This window comes from Rhinopithecus roxellana, chromosome 6 (assembly GCF_007565055.1).
Source record: "Rhinopithecus roxellana isolate Shanxi Qingling chromosome 6, ASM756505v1, whole genome shotgun sequence".
Taxonomy (NCBI): domain Eukaryota; kingdom Metazoa; phylum Chordata; class Mammalia; order Primates; family Cercopithecidae; genus Rhinopithecus; species Rhinopithecus roxellana.
This window is the reverse complement of record NC_044554.1, coordinates 54,103,821-54,124,513: the sequence shown is the minus strand read 5'-3', so window position 1 is coordinate 54,124,513 and position 20,693 is coordinate 54,103,821. Positions and strand designations below refer to the sequence as shown.

General features: G+C 45.2%; 1 protein-coding gene across 1 annotated transcript; it reads right to left on the bottom strand.

The window, feature by feature from the left end:
* Window positions 1–4,993: 4,993 nt before the first annotated feature.
* ZC3HAV1L (zinc finger CCCH-type containing, antiviral 1 like) lies at window positions 4,994–15,908 on the bottom strand. Its single transcript, XM_010356302.2, has 5 exons — window positions 15,525–15,908; window positions 14,358–14,493; window positions 8,314–8,572; window positions 5,993–6,118; window positions 4,994–5,845 (listed from the first exon to the last, which is right to left on the bottom strand). The coding sequence occupies exons 1-5, from the start codon at window positions 15,887–15,889 to the stop codon at window positions 5,829–5,831; spliced, it is 903 nt and encodes a 300-aa protein (XP_010354604.1). The 5' UTR covers window positions 15,890–15,908; the 3' UTR covers window positions 4,994–5,828.
* Between the last annotated feature and the right edge of the window lie 4,785 nt (window positions 15,909–20,693).

Genomic DNA, 20,693 nt, shown 5'->3' with positions numbered 1-20,693 from the left:
CTTTGGGAAGCCGGGACTCCACCTGGGAGGCAGGTGGATCGCTTGAGTCCAGGAGTTCAAGACCAGCCTGGGTAACATGACAAAACCGTGTCTCCATAAAAAAAATACAAAAAAATTAGCTAGGTGTGGTGTCACATGCATGTAGTCTCAGCTACTCAGGAGGCTGAGGTGAGAGGCTGAAGTGAGAGGATCACTTGAGCCCGGGAGGCAGAGGCTGCAGTGAGCTGTGACTATACCACTGCACTCCAGCCTGGGTGACACAGAGAAACCCAAAAGGAAAGGAGAGGGGAGGTGAAGGGAGGGGAAAGGAAAGGAAGGGGAAAGGGAAGGAAGGGGAAAGGGAAGGAAGGGGAAAGGGAAGGAAGGGGAAAGGGAAGGAAGGGGAAAGGGAAGGAAGGGGAAAGGGAAGGAAGGGGAAAGGGAAGGAAGGGGAAAGGGAAGGAAGGGGGAAGGGAAGGGAAGGGAGAGACAGAGAGAGAGGGAGAGAGGGAGGGAGGGAGGGAGGGAGGGAAAGAAAGAAAAGAAAAGACAGTATTAAGAGTGATTATACAGTGGTATTATGAGGGGATTATTACGTCCTCCTTCATACATTCCTGTACTCTCCAAAATTTCCACAATGACATAGTCTTATATTTTCAAAAAATAATTTTGGAAAAATATTCCTAATAAGAGAGAGAGAAATTCAAAAATACAATAATACATTATTTTTAAATAAAAATGGCATTACAAATCAATTTACAAACACTCCAGACAGTACCTAGAATAAGATTTATACTTTGATCATATGCTGGTAAAAATAAAAAGGAAATTACTACATATACACATAAAATATAAATGAATTTTATTTATGAAAGTATAGACGTACAGCAAATAGGAAAGATAATACATTAAAAGCACATATACTATAACCAGGCAGAGTTTTATCTCAGGAATTTAAGGATGTTTTAATATTACAAAAACCCTTATTTTAATCATATTAAGCAATTTAAGTGATAAAAATATGATTGTATCAAAAGACACCAATTCCTTTTATCAAGCTTTTAGGTTCCAACAAACAAGAATAGAAGATGTTATTTCTGCTATCCTAACAAAGAACATTTGTTTAAAACCAACAATTAACTTCATATGTAATGAAGAAATATCAAAAAAATCATTATAATTTTATGAAACACAAAAATAAAATAGAAATACCTATGATTTTATATTTAGAAAAAGCAAACAGACCATCTAAAACTGTTAGAACAAAGACAATCACCAAAAGATACATATTTTAAAAGTTAATAGCTTTCTAATAATAGAGATTCCCATGCTGACAGCAACATACACACAAAACAGCCAACAAAGAATTAAGGTATATATAAAACCTAGACAAAAAGAAGAACCAAGTAGAATGAAAAAAAAAATCAAGAAACGTGATAATAATGGAGACTAAATCCCTCAATGGAAAGAATTACTATCATATTTGTAAGTCTTAAAGAGTTAACTTTAGATGTAGACAAGTCAAATTGAAGCACTAAAAAGATGTTGACCTTATAGAACACATTCCTTAGGGGGAAAAAGATTTTTTAATGTTGGAAAAATATGGCTAGGCATAGTGGCTCATGCCTGTAATCCTAGCACATTAAGAGGCCAAGGCGGGAGGACTGCTTGAGCTTAGGAGTTCAAGACCAGCCTGGGCAACATAGTGAGACCTTGTCTCTACTAAAAACCTAAAAAAATTAGCTGAGTATGGTGGCATGCACCTATAGTCCCAGGTACTAGGGAAGCTGAGGCAAGAGGATGGCTTGAGCCAGAGATATCAAGGTTGCAGAGAGCGATAATTGTGCCCTGCACTCCAGCCTGGGCAATAGAGCAAGACCCTGTCTCAAAAAACGTAGGAGAAGGAGGAAAAACAATGAAGACCAATATGCTACTGATTCACATGGATTCAAATACAAAGTATAATCCATTATATGGCAAAAAAAAAATATGTCTTCACTACTAAGTTTTACAATTACCAAGAATAAATAATGTTTTGCTCACAGCTAGGGAGTAAAAACACACAGCATTGCAACATAAAGTAAGTGCTATGCTAGGCCTGTAAGAATGCTACAAGAGCCACCTCTTTTGGAGTCAAGAAAGGCCAACCTGGCATTTTGAAGAATCTAATTTTGCCAGGTTGTGAGGTAGGAAGTAGGAAGAAGGAATGACACTTATAAAAGAGGGAACATCAGGCTGGGTGCAGTGGCTCACGCCTATAACCCCAGCACTCTGGGAGGCCAAGGTGGGCGGATTACCTGAGGTCAGGAGTTCAAGACCAGCCTGACCAACATGGTGAAACCCCATCTCTACTAAAAATACAAAAATTAGCCAGACATGGTGGTGCACAGCTATAATCCCAGCTACTCGGGAGGCTGAGGCAGGAGAATCGCTTGAACCTGGGAGACACAGGTTGCAGTGAGCCGAGATCATGCTACTGCACTCCAGCCTGGGCGACAGAGTGAGACTTCATCTCAAAAGGGGAAAAAAAAAACAACAGGGAACATCATTTACAGAGAATCACAAGACGAAATAGCACATTCCAGAAATTCCAAGTGGGTCAAGTATATACAATGTTGGTCTGAATTTTAAAAACTCGACTAAAGTCAACATTCAATCAGAAAATGTCTCATAACAATCTGAATTTCTGGCTTCTTTTTTAAAAACTGGGCAATATGACAAAGTGGGCACACATTCCCATATGGATACAAGAGGCAGGCATCCCTTTTAGATGGGACCGTTTGCCACAGCGCTTCGCCCTTCTCCCACTTCTCTTGCATCCAGTTCACGTCATCCATTTAACTCACCTTTCTAGTCCCTGCAGGCGTCTGAATTTACAAATACTACCCTACATGATGAGGACCAAGGAAGGTTTCAGCAGGAAAAAAATGGTATGATTGGGTTTGCTTTCAAAACATCAGGCAGCCAGATGGAAGGCGGGAGAAGTGAAGAGTGGCAAGGAGAACAGTGAAATCCGCAAAAGCCTATTCTATTCAAGATTGAAACGGGGCTACCATCACTGCAGTGGGAACAGGGCACCTTTGACCAAAAACTCCCGTAACACATGTCTTGAAAATGTGGGATATATGCAGGAAGGTGATGAGGGTTTGAAACAAGGCAGTAAGTACGGGGTGGAAAGCAAGGGGCAGAGAAGGATAAATATCTGAAAGGCTTTTGAGGGGAAGAAACTCTCCAACACTGGGTGACCAATTTGACAAAGGGAACAAGGAGAAAGAAAAGTATAGGACAATTTACAGCTTTTTGCCTATGCCATTAGGTAGATAGTGGTAACATTCAACAGTAAGGAAATAAAAGGAGGAACAAGAGTAGAGGGAAATTCATAATTCAACTTAGAATATGTTGAATTTGTAGAGTCTACAGACATGCGACTTGACGTCAAAAACCCCGATAAATTACCAAAGAAAACTCTTCTCCAACTATAATGCAATAACTTTCTAACAGCCGAATCATGAGTGAAAATCAGAGAAAGACAGGCATGGTTATATAAAATATTTTACAGAATGAATACCAACGGAACTAAGATTAAAGTAGACTATTATAGAACTGAAGAAAATACTACAACAAAGATAACAGAGGACCAATAACTTCACATATAAAAGCATAATGATAAGATATAAAAACAGAACATAAACAAGTAAAGGTCCACCAAGTCTCTCAATGTAAAGGAAATGCATTTATACCCTACACTGTTTCCATTAAAGATTTAAGATAGCTCACTACAAAAATACACATAGTAAAATAATAAGTGTAAATAATAGTAATAATTAAATGTAAAAATATTTTTTTACTTATCACCAGAAGAAATCTAGACTAGAAAAAAAGAAACAAAATATGCAGAGCATAAGGGCTTTCAGAAATATTGTTGATAATGAAAGTAAAAAGGTCAACACAAGTGGCATGACTCTTACTATCCATTAGGAGAAAACATGGCCATTTCTCACTTTAAAAAGGACACTTTTGCTTTTCCCCCAATTGAAAAGATAGCATTTCATGATAAAAATTTCTCTACATTAATTCAGCTTTATGAAAACTTATTACATTGTCTCTGTTTCTCAAATGTTATGTTACTGCAGGACAGTTGAATTTAAAAAAAACAACAACAATTTACACAGTAACATTTGGGGATAACTACAATAAACAGAACAAAAAATTTAATTTCATAAAGCTGCTTCTTGTGGTACCCCTTGATGAAGATAAACCACAAAATATTGAAATGTAACTCAATGAACATAGCTAGGTAGGTGGAGAGTAGGAAGGAAAGGAGAAAGGGGAAAGGGAACATGAAATGGGTGAGGTATACAGACTTCTGATGGTCCATCCTGAGCCACAGGAAGAATGGATACAAGTTTAAGGAATGGATAAACTGCCCATCCTTCAAACTATAGCAACTGGGCTTTGGTAAAAGTTCAGTAAGAGACGAAGAGTAGAAAGAGTCTCATGCCTGTAATCCCAGCACTTTGGGAGGCCAAGGCAGGCGGATCACCTGAGGTCAGGAGTTCGAGACCAGCCTGACCAACAAGGTAAAACCTCGTCTCTAATAAAAACACATAATTAACTGGGCGTGGTGGCACATGCCTGTAATCCCAGCTACTTGGGAAGCTGAGGCAGGAGAATTGCTTGAACCCAGGAGGTGGAAGTTATGGTGAGCTGAGATTGCACCATTGCACTCCAGCCTGGGCAACAAGAGTGAAACCGTCTCAAAAAAAAAAAAAGAGTAGACAGAGTGTGGTAGAAGTCTCTGGAGAGAACCCAAAGGTTATATACTCTGTACTACTGGCTGAGGATGGACCTACAAAAATTGAGTATCATCCAAACACAGTATTGCTGAGATCCTTTCATGAAAATTGCGAAGCCTCATTAAAGGCTGTCCACATCAGCATAGATGAGGACCCCGTTAATAAAATGCCAAATGTAAAATGAAAAAATAAGGACAATCAGAAAGCAGACACCAGAAAACTATTCACTCATACATATATTTTTAAAAATGCAAATGACAGTATCCTTTAGCATCTATAAGCTAAGCAAAAGTAAAAAATAGCTGGAAAAATTCAATATTCTGCAGATTTTAAGACAGGAGTTATATTCAAAATTTGTTAGAGGCTGGGTGCAGTGGCTCACGCCTGTAATCCTAGCACCCTGGGAGGCTGAGGCAGGCAGAGTGCTTGAGCCCAGGAGTTCAATAATAGCCTGGACAATATGGCAAAATACCCTCTCTACAAAAAAAAATACAAAACATTAGCCAGTAGTGGTGCATACCTGTAGTCTCAGCTACTCAGGAGGCTGAGGTGGGAGGATCACCTGAGCTCAGGAAGTCAAGGCTGCAGTGAGCCGAGATCACGTCACTGCACTCCAGCCTGGACAACAGAGCAAGATCATCTCAAAAAAAAATTGTTAGAAAAAGGCAAGTAGTTAAATAAACTATGAGATATTAATGTATCTGTGCAAAAACATGATTATGTATGATGTGAACAAATATAGAAAGATGCTTATGAAACAATATTAAGTAAAAAAAAAAAAAAAGTGTGCAAAGTACTCTATGATTGCCACAATATACACTGACAGAAAAACTATGGTGGACCACAAAAGTCAGCAGAACTCCATCCACCCAGCCTGAGGAAAGCACCGAGGAGCTGCAGGTAGAAGCTGCCATCTTCAGCACTTGCCCTGGACTGCCCCCATCTGCACTCAATTTTAGCCTCTCTTTGCCTGCTCAACGTCCAACCCCATCCCCAACCACCCATGCCCAACTGTATTCTTCCAAAAGGACATTTTCTCCTTTTCCATCTTCTTTACTTCTCACAACACACTGTGAGGTAGATGTTATTATGACCATTACAAATCTATCATTAAATGAATGAATGGTTACAAATTAAAGCTAAACAGAAGGCTTGTTTTCAGATCTTCCAAGCTGGACAAGCTTCTTCTTAGTTCACTGACCCCCTTTAAGGTTTACCTGGGCAGGGCTTCTTAGCCGACTGAGCGGGGACAGAAGCCAGAGGACCAGCTTCTGCGGCTCCAGCTGCGTGCACTCCTTGCTTCTGAAGGCCTTGTGAATGCTCAGTAGAAGGCGATGAATTCTCTACAAAGAGGAAAGGGATAAGTTTTCCTACGATACCCCAAGTTTCATTTTATGTTGGGAGCAACGGCCCAGCTAACCAGACATCAGACAAGACTCCCAAAACCTGGATTTGGAGAGTTCATGTCTTCTGGATTTTAAAAAATTATGTGTGTGTGTGTGTGTGTGTGTGTGTGTGTGTGTGTATAAAAAATAGAGAGAGAGAGAGAGAGAGAGCAAGCAGCAAGTCATTGTGTCACAGGAGAGACTCACCAAGCAAAACCAGATGAAGACAGTGACAAGCCCTAGACACAGCATAGGGTAGAAGGTACCTGCCAACCTGCCACCACTCACGGTTCCCTAAACAGCCCCGACACTGGTATATGCAGAGCCCTCCCTGCCCGCATTCACTACGTCTGACACTAACATCCCAACACATGAAAAGCTTAGCATGGTGAAAGTTTAGCAACTCCACCTTCGGTGATTTACTTTTCCCAACAGCAATTCTCCTAAGACTACCACCCACTGATTTTCCGGTACCAGCAAATGTAACGGAATAAGTAACCGAATGCATTATAATTAAAATAACACCAAACCACACTTTGTAGACTTTAAAAAACTACTAAAGGCCAGGTGCAGTGGCTCACGCCTGTAATCCCAACACTTTGGGAGGCCAGGGCTGGAGGACTGCTTGAGCCCAGGAGTTCAAAACCAGCCTGGTCAACAGCAAAACCTTGTACCTACAAAAGAAAACTTTAAAACAAAACAGCTGGACATGGTGGCATGTGCCTATAGTTCCAGCTACTAGGGAGGCTGAGCAGAAAGATCACTTGAGCCCAGGAGTTCCAGGCTGCAGTGAGTCATGATTGCGCCACTGTACTCCAGCCTAGGCAACAGAGCAAGATCCTGTCTCTAAAAACAACAAAAATTACTGAAAGACTATGGGAATATATTTATAATGGGAATATGCAATATTCCTAGCAAGATGAGAAAATATGTTGTATAGAGTAGAAATTTAAGATATTAAATTAACATGTACTTTGAGCACAACTGGATTCGTGTTTGTATATAACAGAACTAAAGGGCCTATAATAAAATTGTAACAAGTATAGTAGATTAGAGTGAGCAAAATCATATACAATTTGCATTTCCAGTTGCTATTTTCCAAATTGTTCTATAATGTCATTAAAATTACTTAAAAATTAACAAAGCCAAAATTCTATTTATGAAAAGAAAGCCATCCCTACATTAATCTTTTTTTTTTTTTTTTTTTTTTTTGGAGACGGAGTCTCGCTCTGTCGTCCGGGCTGGAGTGCAGTGGCCGGTTCTCAGCTCACTGCAACCTCCGCCTCCCAGGTTCACGCCATTCTCCTGCCTCAGCCTCCCGAGTAGCTGGGACTACAGGCGCCCGCCATCTCGCCCGGCTAGTTTTTTTTGTATTTTTAGTAGAGACGGGGTTTCACCGGGTTAGCCAGGATGGTCTCGATCTCCTGACCTCGTGATCCGCCCATCTCGGCCTCCCAAAGTGCTGGGATTACAGGCTTCAGCCACCGCACCCGGCCCCACATTAATCTTACTTTTCCAGTCACTGGCCCATCTCCTTCCTCTTTTTCCTAACCACGCCATTAAAACTGTTCTACTGGGCCGGGCGCGTGGCTCACGCCTATAATCCCAGCACTTTGGGAGGCCGAGGCAGGTGGATCATGAGGTCAAGAGATTGAAACCATCCTGGCCAACATGGTGAAACCCTGTCTCTACTAAAAACACAAAAATTAGCTGGGCATGGTGGCACATGCCTGTAGTCCCAGCTACTCGGGAGGCTGAGGCAGGAGAATCGCTTGAACCCGGGAGGCAGAGGTTGCAGTGAGCCACAATCGTGCCACTGCACTCCAGTCTGGGTGACAGACCAAGACTCCCTCTCAATAAAAAACCTGACATCCAATTTACCAACAAGCTACTGTTCAATCACTTGGGTACATTCTAGTAGCTGGCAGTGACAGTGCTAAAGATAAGCTCCATCCCTTCCCTCCTTTGGTTAGGATCACCATTCTATACAATAAAATGTTGCCTGTTCTAAATTTTCCCAAGAACAAAGCTGAAATTAACATAGGAACTGCTTTGCCCCCGGACTCACTTTCATGTCACTGTTCTTACTTCTTTACAGTGAAGCAGCCCAAAACTATATCTCTGATACTTCTGTCCTCCTTGAATTTTCCTACCTGTATTTTCAAGCATCTTGTGCAGCTTCATATGCTTGTAGGTGGAGATTATCTGAAAATTAACAACACTTGGAATATTCAGTCCTTGGTCCTGCAGCAGCTTCAAGGATGCAGCATGGATAAGCTGATGGGACCGTTTGCAGGTCTGGAGTTTGCACTCTCCCTTGACAAAGGATTTGCACACGTGAAACTTGTTGCATTTATCCTTCAGGTTGCAGTAGCCATAGAGGGCTTCCCCTTTGTTGTAGAGCAAACAGACCTGGTACAGAAATGAGGCAACACCTGAAATACCAGTTTTCATTTATTTATTTATTTATTTTGGGAGATGGAGTCTCGCTCTGTCACCCAGGCTGGAGTGCAGTGGCACCATCTTGGCTCACTGCAACCTCCATCTCCTGGGTTCAAGCGATTCTCCTGCCTCAGCCTCCTGAGTAGCTGAGACCACAGGCGTTCACCACCACAGCCAGGTATTTTTGTATTTTTAGTAGAGACAGGGTTTCACCATGTTGGCCAGGATGGTCTCCATCTCCTCACCTCAGGCGATCTGCCCGCCTCGGCCTCCCACAGTGCTGGGATTACAGGTGTGAGCCACCACACTCGGCCAATATTAGTTTTCACGCCATCTTTCAAGCCAATAAACTATAGCTTCTGTAGCTAAACTAAGACTAAATGACTCCTTCTGATCACCAGTGGCTGTTAAAGTCTTGGGGTGAAAGCCTGATGATAGCATAGTGGTGCTAACCATACTCCAGCTGCTGTGGGTACTGGCTGCTGGTGACTCACAGTTGCCCCTCTCTTACTTTACACTCTCAGCTGACCTGCCCTCTGCCCCCAAGGCCTGTAGCCAATGAATGACTTAGACAAAGCTAAAAAAATGCTGAAGTGCCTCAAAACTAGACTCAGTGTGATCTTTGTTCCACAGCTCCCCATGAATCAAGTCAAGGCCAGACCTAATGTGATTGTAGCTTTTCCTTCCTTAGACCCTGCTTCCCTCTCTCCCATACTGGGTTTTCCTGAAAAGCCCACCCTCAAAAAAAATCACATGCACCTCGGTCTCTATCTCAGGCTCTGCTTCCAGGGAAACCAATTTCAACGGGTGGCACAAAGATATAATTTATGATCCAGACAACGGCATTTTTAGGGTGCAAGGGAGCACTATTAATAATCATCCTAGGACAACTCAAACAAACTGGGTCTATCCCAGACACACCAAGACCACACTGATGGGGAATTTTATAATGATGGGATCGGGCTGTTGACCCTGAAACCACACATCAGTCTTAGCCTCTCACACAAGGATGACATTATATGCCTCCCGATGTGATGCAACAGGAAATAGAACTGTTCAGGTTTTACTATGAACATCCGACATCCCCAGAAACCCCTCAGTCCCAGGCAAATGGGATGGTGAGTCATCCTAACAATGTTCCACATGTAAAAAAATTCCTGCTATAAAATAAACCCTGGTCGGGCGTGGCGGATGACGCCTGTAATCCCAGCACTTTGGGAGGCCAAGGCAGAAGGATCACCTGAGGTCAGGAATTCAAGACCAGCCTGGCCAACACGGTGAAACCCCAACTCTACTAAAAATACAAAAATTAGCCGGGCATGGTGGCACACACCTGTAATTCCAGCTACTGAGGAGGCTGAGGCAGGAGAATCACATGAACTGGGGAGGTGGAGGTTGCACTGAGCCAAGACTGTGCCACTGCACTCCAGCCTGGGCAACAGAGCGAGACTCCATTTCAAAAATAAATAAATTAATTAAATAAAGTAAAATAAATCCTAAATCTGACCAAAATTTGACCGATACAGGAACATGTTAAATAGTACTACAGGAATGTAATCAGTCAAATCTAAAATAGGGGAAATCCTACAAGACACAGATGGCCTGGTTTAAAACAAAATAGCATCCTATTTATAATTGTGATGCCAATTTTCTAAAATAAATCCATAACTTTAATGGAACTCCTACCCTTCTGAAAGAATTCCTTTAAAATAGTTTTAGGAATTTAAGTGATTCTAGCCGGGCGCGGTGGCTCAAGCCTGTAATCCCAGCACTTTGGGAGGCCGAGACGGGCGGATCACGAGGTCAGGAGATCGAGACCATCCTGGCTAACACTGTGAAACCTCGTCTCTACTAAAAAATACAAAAAACTAGCCGGGCGAGGTGGCAGGCGCCTGTAGTCCCAGCTACGGGAGGCTGAGGCAGGAGAATGGCGTAAACCCGGGAGGCGGAGCTTGCAGTGAGCTGAGATCCGGCCACTGCACTCCAGCCCCGGCGACGGAGCGAGACTCCGTCTCAAAAAAAAAAAAAAAAAAAAAAAAAAGGAATTTAAGTGATTCTAAAGCTTATCTGGAAAAGGAAACATGAATTGATTAAAAAAGCAAACAAAATCAGCCAGGCACAGTGGCTCATGGCTGTACTCCTAGCAGTTTGGGAGACCAAGGATGGCAAACCGCTTCAGCCAAGGAGTTCGAGACCAGCCTAAGCAACGCAGCAAGACCCCTGTCTCTACAAAAAAAATTAAAAAGTAGGCGGGGCACACCGGCTCACACCTATAATCCTAACACTTTGGAAGGCCGAGGCAGGCAGATTGCCTGAGCTCAGGAGTTTCAGACCAGTCTGGGCAACATGGCGAAACCCTGTCTCTACTAAAAACACAACACATTAGCTAGGCATGGTGGCACATGTTTGTAGTCCCAGCTACTCAGGAGGCTGAGGCACGAGAATTGCTTGAACCTGGGAGGCGGAGGTTGCAGTGAGCTAAGATCACGCCACTGCACTCCAGTATGGGTGACAGAGTGAGACTCTATCTACAAAACAAACAAAAACAAAACAAAACAAAACAAGTATCTGGAGGCTGGGCACTGTGGCTCACAACTGTTATCCCAGCACTTTGGGAGGCCGAGGTGGGCGGATCATTTGAGGTCAGGAGTTCAAGACCAGCCTGGCCAAAACGACAAACCCCATCTCTACTCAAAACACAAAAAATTAGCTGGGTTTGGTGGCGAGTGCCTGCAATCCCAGCTACTCAGGGGGCTGTGGCAGGAGAATCGCTTGAACCAGGGAGTTGGAGATTGCAGTGAACCAAGATCACACCACGCACTCCAGCCTAGATGACAAAGCAGGAGTCAGTCTCAAAAAACAAAACAAAAAAAAAGTAGCCGGGTGTGGTGATGAACATCTGTAGTCCCAGCTACTAGAGAGGCTGAAATGTGAGGATTGCTTGAGTCCAGGGGGTCGAGGTTGCAGTGAGCTATGACCAGCCTGGGCAACATGGCAAAACCCTGTCTCTGCACTCCAGCTGGGACAACACAGCGAGACCATGTCTCAAAAAGAGTAAATAAATAAACTTTAAAAATGAAAGATAAACTAATTAGTATGATAGTGGTTCAAGAATTGGAGATCATGAAAAATAGATCCTAGACCTACTTCAAATATTGGAACAGCCTGTTCCTTATAGATTTGTTAGAATTAAGGAGAATAGGGATATGTAAGTCAAAGGGAGCAAAGTTTCAATTAGACAGGATGAATTTCCAGAAATCTACTGTACAGCACGGTGACTGTAGTTAATAATAACGTAATGACCAGGCACAGTGGCTCACACCTGTAATCCCAGCACTCTGGGAGGCCGAGGCAGGCAGATCACGAGGTCAGGACATCGAGACCATCCTGGCTAACATGGTGAAACCTCATCTCTACTAAAAAAAATACAAAAAATTAGCTGGGCATGGTGACGGGCACCTGTAGTCCCGCTACTCAGGAGGTTGAGGCAGGAGAACAGCGTGAACCTGGGAGGCGGAGCTTGCAGTGAGTCGAGATCGCGCCACTGCACTCCAGCCTGGATGACAAAGTGAGACTCCATCTCAAAAAAAAAAAAGAAAAGAAATTAAAAAAAAAATAACATACTGTATACCTGAAAATTGCTGTCCTTACCACACCCAAAAAATAATAGCCATGTGAAATAATGGTATGCTAATGAGCTTAATCATTGCAATCAATTCACAATGTAAATATATTAAAACATCACATTATACACTGTAAATATAAAATTTTTGTCAACTATACTTCAATACAGACAAAAATTTGATAGAATTCAACTGTAAAACTACATAAGCCTGGCCAGGCACAGTGGCTCACACCTGTAATCCCAGTACTTTGGGAGGCTGAGGGGATCACTTGACATCAGGCATTTAAGACCAGCCTGGCCAACACGGTGAAATGCTGTCTCCACCAAAAAGTACAAAAATTAGCTGGGCATGGTGGCACATGCCTATAGTCCCAACTATTCAGGAGGCTGAGGTAGGAGGATCACTTGAACTCAGGAGGCAGAGGCAACAGTGAGTCGAGGTACTTCTGGCCTGTGTGACAGAGAAAGACCCTGTCTCCAAAAAAAAAAAAACTATGTAAGTCTGATGTTTTCTTGTACAAGCCCTCTAATGCTTTGATGTGTGTTTAATGCTTTTATTTTAAAAATTTTTATGAGACTATTTTGGCTTTCCATTTCTTCTTGAACCCATTTTGACGAGCTATATTTTTCTGGAAATTTGTCCATTAATGCACCAGCATGAACCTTATTTGTCTACTGTCTTTTTTATTGAGAGAGTGGTAAAAGCAATCATCAGGCATTTCATACAAGAGATGTGAGGCACCATTCATGCCTCATGCACTGTGTTTTTCCATGGTCCCTGCTGTCCACATGGTCACGTTTTGTGCCATATGTCACCTACTTCCAGTCCCAGGTGATGGGAACCAGTGGAGGCAGCGGGGAGGCTCCTGTTTTAAGTGCAACCAACCCCTCAGCTGCTCACAAAACACTTAGTCTAATATGACAAGGTGAGGCTGGGCCCAGGCCCAGGATACACCCCAAAAAAGAGCACACCAAAAAAAAAATCCATAGATTTGACAAAATAAAAATACTAAACTTCTGGCCAGGCGCGGTGGCTCACGCCTGTAATCCCAGCACTTTGGGAGGCCGAGACAGGCGGATCACGAGGTCAGGAGATCGAGACCATCCTGGCTAACACGGTGAAACCCTGTCTCTACTAAAAATACAAAAAAATTAGCCGGGCGTGGTGGCGGGCGCCTGTAGTCCCAGCTACACGGGAGGCTGAGGCAGGAGAATGGCGTGAACCCGGGAGGCGGAGCTTGCAGTGAGTGGAGATCGCCACTGCACTCCAGTCTGCATGACAGGGAGAGACTCCATCTCAAAAAAAAAAAAAAAAAAAAAAATACTAAACTTCTATAAATCAAAAAGTACTATAAAATTAAAAGGCAAATAGCAGCAGCACCACACCTCCTCTCTGAGAGAGGAAGGACTGGACCCAGCCTCATAGCTGCAGCCACCCTCCTCACCCTTCCTGCCAATAACCTGCTTCAGCTACTGCTTGGATCTACTTCAGGCAACATGGTTGGTTGGAATGCATCTGGCTCAAAACCATGACGTACCAGACTTGGCTTCAGTGCTCGAAGAAATGAAACAGGTTACGCATGTCAGGAAGAAACCTCCTTGTTCCTGAGATCAACTCTAGGACTGCCTTCGGGGTACAGATTCTCCTGCCTTGAGAGCGGCCTCTGCCACCTGCACCAAAGGCTCCAGCTCCTACCTCTAGTCTTGTGGCTATCTTCCATTCTAGACTCTGAAATGCCTTAGAGTTAAAATCGGGCCACAATGATGAACTATCCTCTGTTTTCTCAACATCTTCCCTTCTTTCCATCCCTCTTCTGGCCAAGTGGAGGTGTCTGTGACAGCATCACTGTGCTAGACTAGAAAATCTTGCTTTTAATTGGTGGTCTTAATTGATGTTCCAATTTTCTCTTGGAATTTGTACTATTTTGTTTTTAAAACTACTTTGTATATGGCTAAACCCAAACAAACATACTATTTTGCCATGAGAGCAATTATAAAGGGTACCTTTAAAGCATGTGAAACTGAATCATGTTGCTTCAAAGCAATTAAAATATCTAAAGCCAAAAGAAAAGTAAATGGGGAAAGTACTTGTAACAAATGTGACATGAGGGTGACTCCTTGGTGACTCACCTCTGGTAAAAGACAAGGGTCATTCTGCAAAAGCAGGATCCGAAGCTGGGCTTCATTGAGACCAAAAAGTCCATGATTTTTCAGCACCTGCATGTTGACAGGTGTGTGGATATCATGGGAAAGGGTACAGGTAGACCTAAAAGAACAAAGCCCTCGGTCAGATGCCCAGGTGAAGAAGGACCAGTCTGTCCACTTCCTTGCCTTGAACAGCTTTCAATTTATTTAATACATGTGAAGTTGAATAATTTTCATGAAACTGGCCTAATAAGCACTGATTTTCATGAAACATGGCCTAATAAGCACTGATGGAAAATAAGAAAGCACTGATAAGAAAATAAGAAAGTTGGGTTGAAGCAACACCTCTCCCAGGGTCATTTGAATTTTCAGTAGGAATGCTTTGAAGCCAAGGGTCGCCCACCTCCTACCTCGCCTGAGGATGTGCATCTGTTCTGTAGGCGACTGCACCTGGCCTTCCCCCTGGCAACAGCTGCCCACCCCCACAGCCCACCAAAAAGAAAGCGCCCCTATCCCCAGCACTGCTTTGGCGATGTGTGTGGCTAGAGACAACCAAGGAAAATTCGGGGATGTGAAGCACAGCCTGGGGGCAGGAGGCAGCCCCGAACCCCAGCTCTGGCAGTCAGGAACCACAGGGCCTCACCCAAGCCCTCCAGCCCTGTTTCCTGGGGTGAGACTGGCTCAGCGCTGTTAAACCTAGAGGGCGCAGACCCGCTTCTGCAAAAGTGTGTGGATATGGGGGAACGGGCGATTTCCGAATAAAGGGTCCAGGTATCTCATGGGATCCTCAGACGCCCCTTGCCCCCCACCTCCCGCCAAAGATCACCGGAGTAAGTGAACTCTAAAGTCCCACTCCGGATTTAACCCGGCCGCGTCGGCGCAGGATTGGGGGGGGGGGGGGGCGGGGGCAGCAACTTTTCTAGCGGGGGCGGTAGAGACGTCTCCATGGAGACCTTCGCGCCTTTCCGCCCAGCTGCTGGGAGCGCGGGGGAGGCCGCCCCGGGAAGGGCCTGCGGGAGGGGGTTGTCCAGCCCCGCGTCCCCAGCCCCGGCCCGGCCGGGACGAAGCCCCCTTCCCGTCGCTCCCGCTTCCAGCCGGACGGCCAGGCCCGTGGCCAGCGCCCACAGTCCCCGCCCGCCGTCGCCTTCTCACCAGCAGTCCCGGTTGGGGCACTTGCCCAGCATGTGCCGGCGGCAGAAGTGCAGCTGGTCGCAGGCCTGGCACTCGCCGCGCTGGTAGCGGGCGCAGAGGCGCACAGAGGACACGGCCACAACCCTCCAGGCGGAGGTGCCGCCACCGCCCACCGCGCCGGCCGCCGCCTCGGCCTCCGCGTCTCCGAGGCCCTCCTGGGTCTCCACCTCCTGCAGCAGGAAACGCTCGGGCCCGGCGCGCTGCAGCACGTCCCGGAGCCTGGCCTCGGACAGCTCCACGTGGCTGCGCAGGTCCCGCAGGAACATGCGGCCGCCGTGGGCGCACAGCACCTTGGTGAGGAAGGAGCACACCGTGGGCTCCGCCATGGTCGCTGGCGCGGACCCTGTGCGCGCGCGGCGCCGAGAGAGAGCCGGGGCGGGCAGGCTCCTCCCAGTCACGTCCACGATTTCCAGCGAACATTCCGGGGATGGGCCTGGGCCTGGCGAGGGGTGGGCCTGCGGGAGGCCGGGCGAGGGGCGGCCCCGGCGCGTGGAAACAGAGTACGGTGCCTGCGGATCCCCTGGACACGGACTCAGGCGGGGACAGCGTTGATGGAGCGTCTGCTCTGCCCGGGCACCGTTCAGGGCGAGGCCTGGCCTTGAGGGACTTGTATAGTGGGAGTCACAAAGGACTCGCCAAGAAGTAAGACAACTGGTAGTGCTAGGGAGGCCTGCGGAGAAGGCGAAATAGGTAAAAAGTGGTAGGTGGTGGGTGGCCGGGCTGCTTCTGGGGAGGTGGCCACTAGCCACATGTGGCTGCTGAGCACTTGTGGGATTTGTTGTTGTTGTTGTATTTTTATTTTTATTTTTATTTTTGGAGACAAGGTCTCACTTTATCGCCCATGCTGGAGTGCAGTGGCACTATCATAGTTTGTTGCAACCTGGAACTCCTGGGCTCAAGCGATCCTCTCACCTCAGCCTCCTGAGTAGCTGGGACCAAAGGTTCACACCACTAATTTTTTTGGTTTTTGTTTTGTTTTGTGGAAACGGGGGGTCTCCCCATGTTGCCCAGGCTGGTCTCGAACTCCTGAAGCGCTCCACCTGCCTCCGCCTCCCAGAGCGGAGGAATTACAGGCGTGAGCCACCCCGCGTGACTGCTGAGCTTTATTGGAAAGTGGCTAGTCCGAATTGAGATGCGATGTAAGTGTGAAATACACACATTAGATTTTGAGGACTGAGAATGAAAAAAAGAATGTAAAATATCTCGTTAACTTTATATGAATCACATGTTAAACTGATAATATTTTGGATATATTTGGATAAATAAAATATTATGACAACTTCATGTGTTGCTTCTACTTTCCTAATGTAGCTACGAGGAAAATTTTAAATTGCAAATGTGAATTACCTTATTTTTGTTGAGCGCCAGTCTAGACCTGCCTTAAGCATCCATGCTTTTTGTCCAACACCTTGCTTGTTTAATGAACATTTGTTGAGCCAACTACTAACGCAGTGACAGTACAAAGATGAATCAGACCATCAGAGAACTCAGCCAGCTTAGCTGCTATTTTACAAGGTGCTTGTGAGGATTAAATGCATTAATGTCGTGTGATGTAAAGAAGCTGGAGAGGAAGACAATTGGCCAGATGCCAGAAGACCTTCTCTGCCATGCTGTGAAATATGGACTTATATCCCGAGAACTTTGGGAAGTCACTAAAGGATTTTCATCCGGGAAGTGTGGATGTCTCCTGAATGCCACTCAAGGTGTGTCATTCAGCTCTGAGCTTTAATGTCTTCTCTTCAGCAAAACCTTTCCTGACCTCTCAAATCAAAAGTAGTTCCCCAGTCTGCGTGGAACTTACCACTGATATTTTTCTTCTCTATTGTTTTATATATTTGACTATAGAATTCAGGCTCATGAAAGCAGGAACCTTGTTTTGTTCATTGGTGTATCCCTACCACCTAAAATAGTACCTGGCCATATTGTAGGATAGGTGTTTTAGAAAAAATCCTGGCAGCAATGAGAAGACTGGATTTCTAGAAAAGCAAGACAAGGTGGGGAATGACAGAAAATAAACAGGATTTGAGGAACTACAACCCCAATATTATTTATGTTGAGTTTGCAATGGACATCCCAAGATAAGATGCTCAACAGGCAGGTGTATTCAGTATACAGGTCTAGACCTTGAGGGACATGAGAAGGGAAGGGATGTGGATTTGTGTTACATCAGAGTGTTAGGTAACTGAGAGTTGATAAGATCACCTGACAAAAATGAAGAGTGTGAAAAAGCGGAGGTGGGGGGAAAGAACAATAAGCAAGTGGGGGGAGAGAAAAATAGGCAGTAGCCTACGTCCCCTTGGCACTCAGCGTTTGTTCCTGAACTCACTCCCTAAGCTTTTTCCAACAGAAGGAGCAAGCAGCCAGCAGGAAAGGCAGGCTACAATTACCAAGGAGCCAACACCTCCAGGAAGAGCCCTCATCCAGGGATGCTGGGGAATTGTTGGTTTGACGATGCACTCTCAACCCCAAAGTTGGCATGAGGATTATTTTAAACTAAAGACATTTAAGATTCAATAGAGGCAAAAAGAAGCCTTCTCGAAGCTTCCTTTATTTCAGTAAAAGCAGAACCTTTTGGGAATGAGGCTGCCATTCATCCCCTCTCCAGGGGTATATGGACATAAAATAGAAGACCATGTGCACCTGCATAAACAAACATGATCACAAACTTCCTTATCTCCTGTTTGTTCCCTAGAAACCCCTTCGTTCTTCCCTCAGGAGTCTTTTTGCCCCCTCTCTCCCCTATTAAGTTAGGTAAATAAATAATCATCATTTCTTTTGTGCACTGCCATATGCATAGATATTATTTCTCTTGTCAGTTAAATTTGCAGCCCCTCAGAACTGAACCTAAGAGGGTTCAGGAAAAGTTTTTCCTCCCCAACAATGGATCAAACAGCCCAACTCATTACTCCTCATGTGGAACCACTTGGAGATGTACATTCCATGGTGTCCCAGTGTTTCCTCAGTGGAACTGAACCCTGGTTGCCCACAGCCACCCCTGCTCATTAGCACTCCCCATACAGTCCTCCTTCCTTTCCCTGCCCCACCTCGCCATTCCCCTGCCAGTGTTTCTTAGGATCTCCTCCCAAGTAAACTGCGTGCATTCAATCCTTATCTGATTGCTCCTGAGGGAACATAGCCTAACATATAAACTGATAAGGAGAGGTTAGAGAAAAATGAGAGTCATTCATGGACACGCGGAGGAGAGAGTTTCAAGGAGGAAGTGATCAGCATGGTAAGATACTATGGGGAGGAACTTTCCTACAAGGGAAAGCTTGTAGGCAGTGAAAACCTAGGCAAGTTTATTTCAGAGGAGTAACGAGGAAAGGTAGATTTCTGTAGGTTAAAAAAAGAAGAAAGGAAAAATTCGGGACTTTAGACTACTTCTAAAAGTAAGTAAGGTAATGATAATAAGAGGAAGACACGAGACTGAGAAAGGTATTTTATTATAGGAGAGACAAGCATAGTTACATGCTGAGTAGAAAGAGCCAGCAAGGCCGGGCGCGGTGGCTCACGCCTGTAATCCCAGCACTTTGGGAGGCCAAGGCGAGCGGATCACGAGGTCAGGAGATCGAGACCATCCTGGCTAACACGGTGAAACACGCGTCTCTACTAAAAATGCAAAAAATTAACCAGGTGTGGTGGCCGGCGCCTGTAGTCCCAGCTACTCGGGAGGCTGAGGTAGGAGAATGGCGTACACCCAGGAGGTGGAGCTTGCAATGAGCCGAGATTGCGCCACTGTACTCCAGCCTGCGGGACAGAGAGAAATTCCATCTCAAAAACAAAACAAAAAGAAAAGAAAGAGCCAGTAAGAAGGGAAAGTTGAAAATAAAGGAGGCCAGGCGTGGTGACTCATGCCTGCAGTCCCAGCACTTTGGGAGGCTGAGGCAGGAGAATCACTTGAGCCCAGGAGTTTGAGATCCGCCTAGGCAACATAGTAGAACCCCATCTCTACTAAAAATGCAAAAATTAGCTAGGCATGGTGGCATGTGCCTGTAGTCCCACCTCAGGAGGCTGAGGTGGGAGGATTGCTTGAGTCTAGGAGGTCAGAGGCTGCAGTGAGCCAAGATCGTGCTACTGCACTCCAGCCTGGGCAACAGAAAAAGGTAGGAAGGAAGGGAAAGGAAAGAAAAGGAAGAAGAAAAAGAAAGACTATAAAGGAAAGGGGAATGGTAATCAGTGGGGGATGTCCATAGGCAGTGAGAGAGAATGGGAGACGTCAGAGGAACTAACCTCCTCCAGGAGGGGAGATGCTTCTTCTGTTCACACAGCAGGAAAGGAGACAAGGATTAGAGCATCTGAAGACAAGTCTGTAGGCTTTGTTTTGTTTTGTCTTTTTAAGTTTAAGGCAAGACCAAGAATGGGTGGTGGAGAGTCACTTGAGGAGACCATAAAGGCTTGACAAAGCTGACTTGTGGAATGGGGAGAAGGCTGACAGGTAGGACCGGTGGGTATGGGGAGGGCCTTGTCAAGGCCACAAATTGGTAGTGGCATGGATCCAAACAGTGCTGCAATTCTCCTAAAAGCTCTCAAGGTGTAAGAACAGAATTTGATTGATTCAAATTGATTTTGAATTTGATTGAAGAACAGAATTTGATTGATGATTGTTAGGTTTTGCCAGTGGATGAGACTTAAGGTCCAAGGTTCTGGATGATTGAAAGTATGAATTCAAAGAGTGATCAGGGGCTGGGTGCAGTGACTCATGCCTGTAATCCCACCACTTTGGGAGGCCAAAGCAGGTGGATCACCTGAGGTCGGGGATTCAAAACCAGCCTTAGCAACGTGGTGAAACCCTGTCTCTACCCAAAATTACAAAAATTAGCCAGGTGTGGTGGCACATGCCTGTAGTCCTAGCACTTTGGAAGGCCAAGGCAGGAGGATCACCTGAGGTCAGGAGTTCGAGACCAGCTTGGTCAACATGTTGAAACCTCATCTCTGCTAAAAATTAGCCAGGCATGGCAGTGAGTACCTGTAATCTCAGCTACTCGGGAGGCTGAGGTGGGAGAATCACTTGAACCTGGGAAGCGGAGGCTGCAGTGAGCTGAGATCGCACCACTGCACTCCAGCCTGGGAGACAGAGTGAGGCCCTGTCTCAAAAAAAAAAAAAAAGAGAGAGAGAGAGAAGAAAAGAAA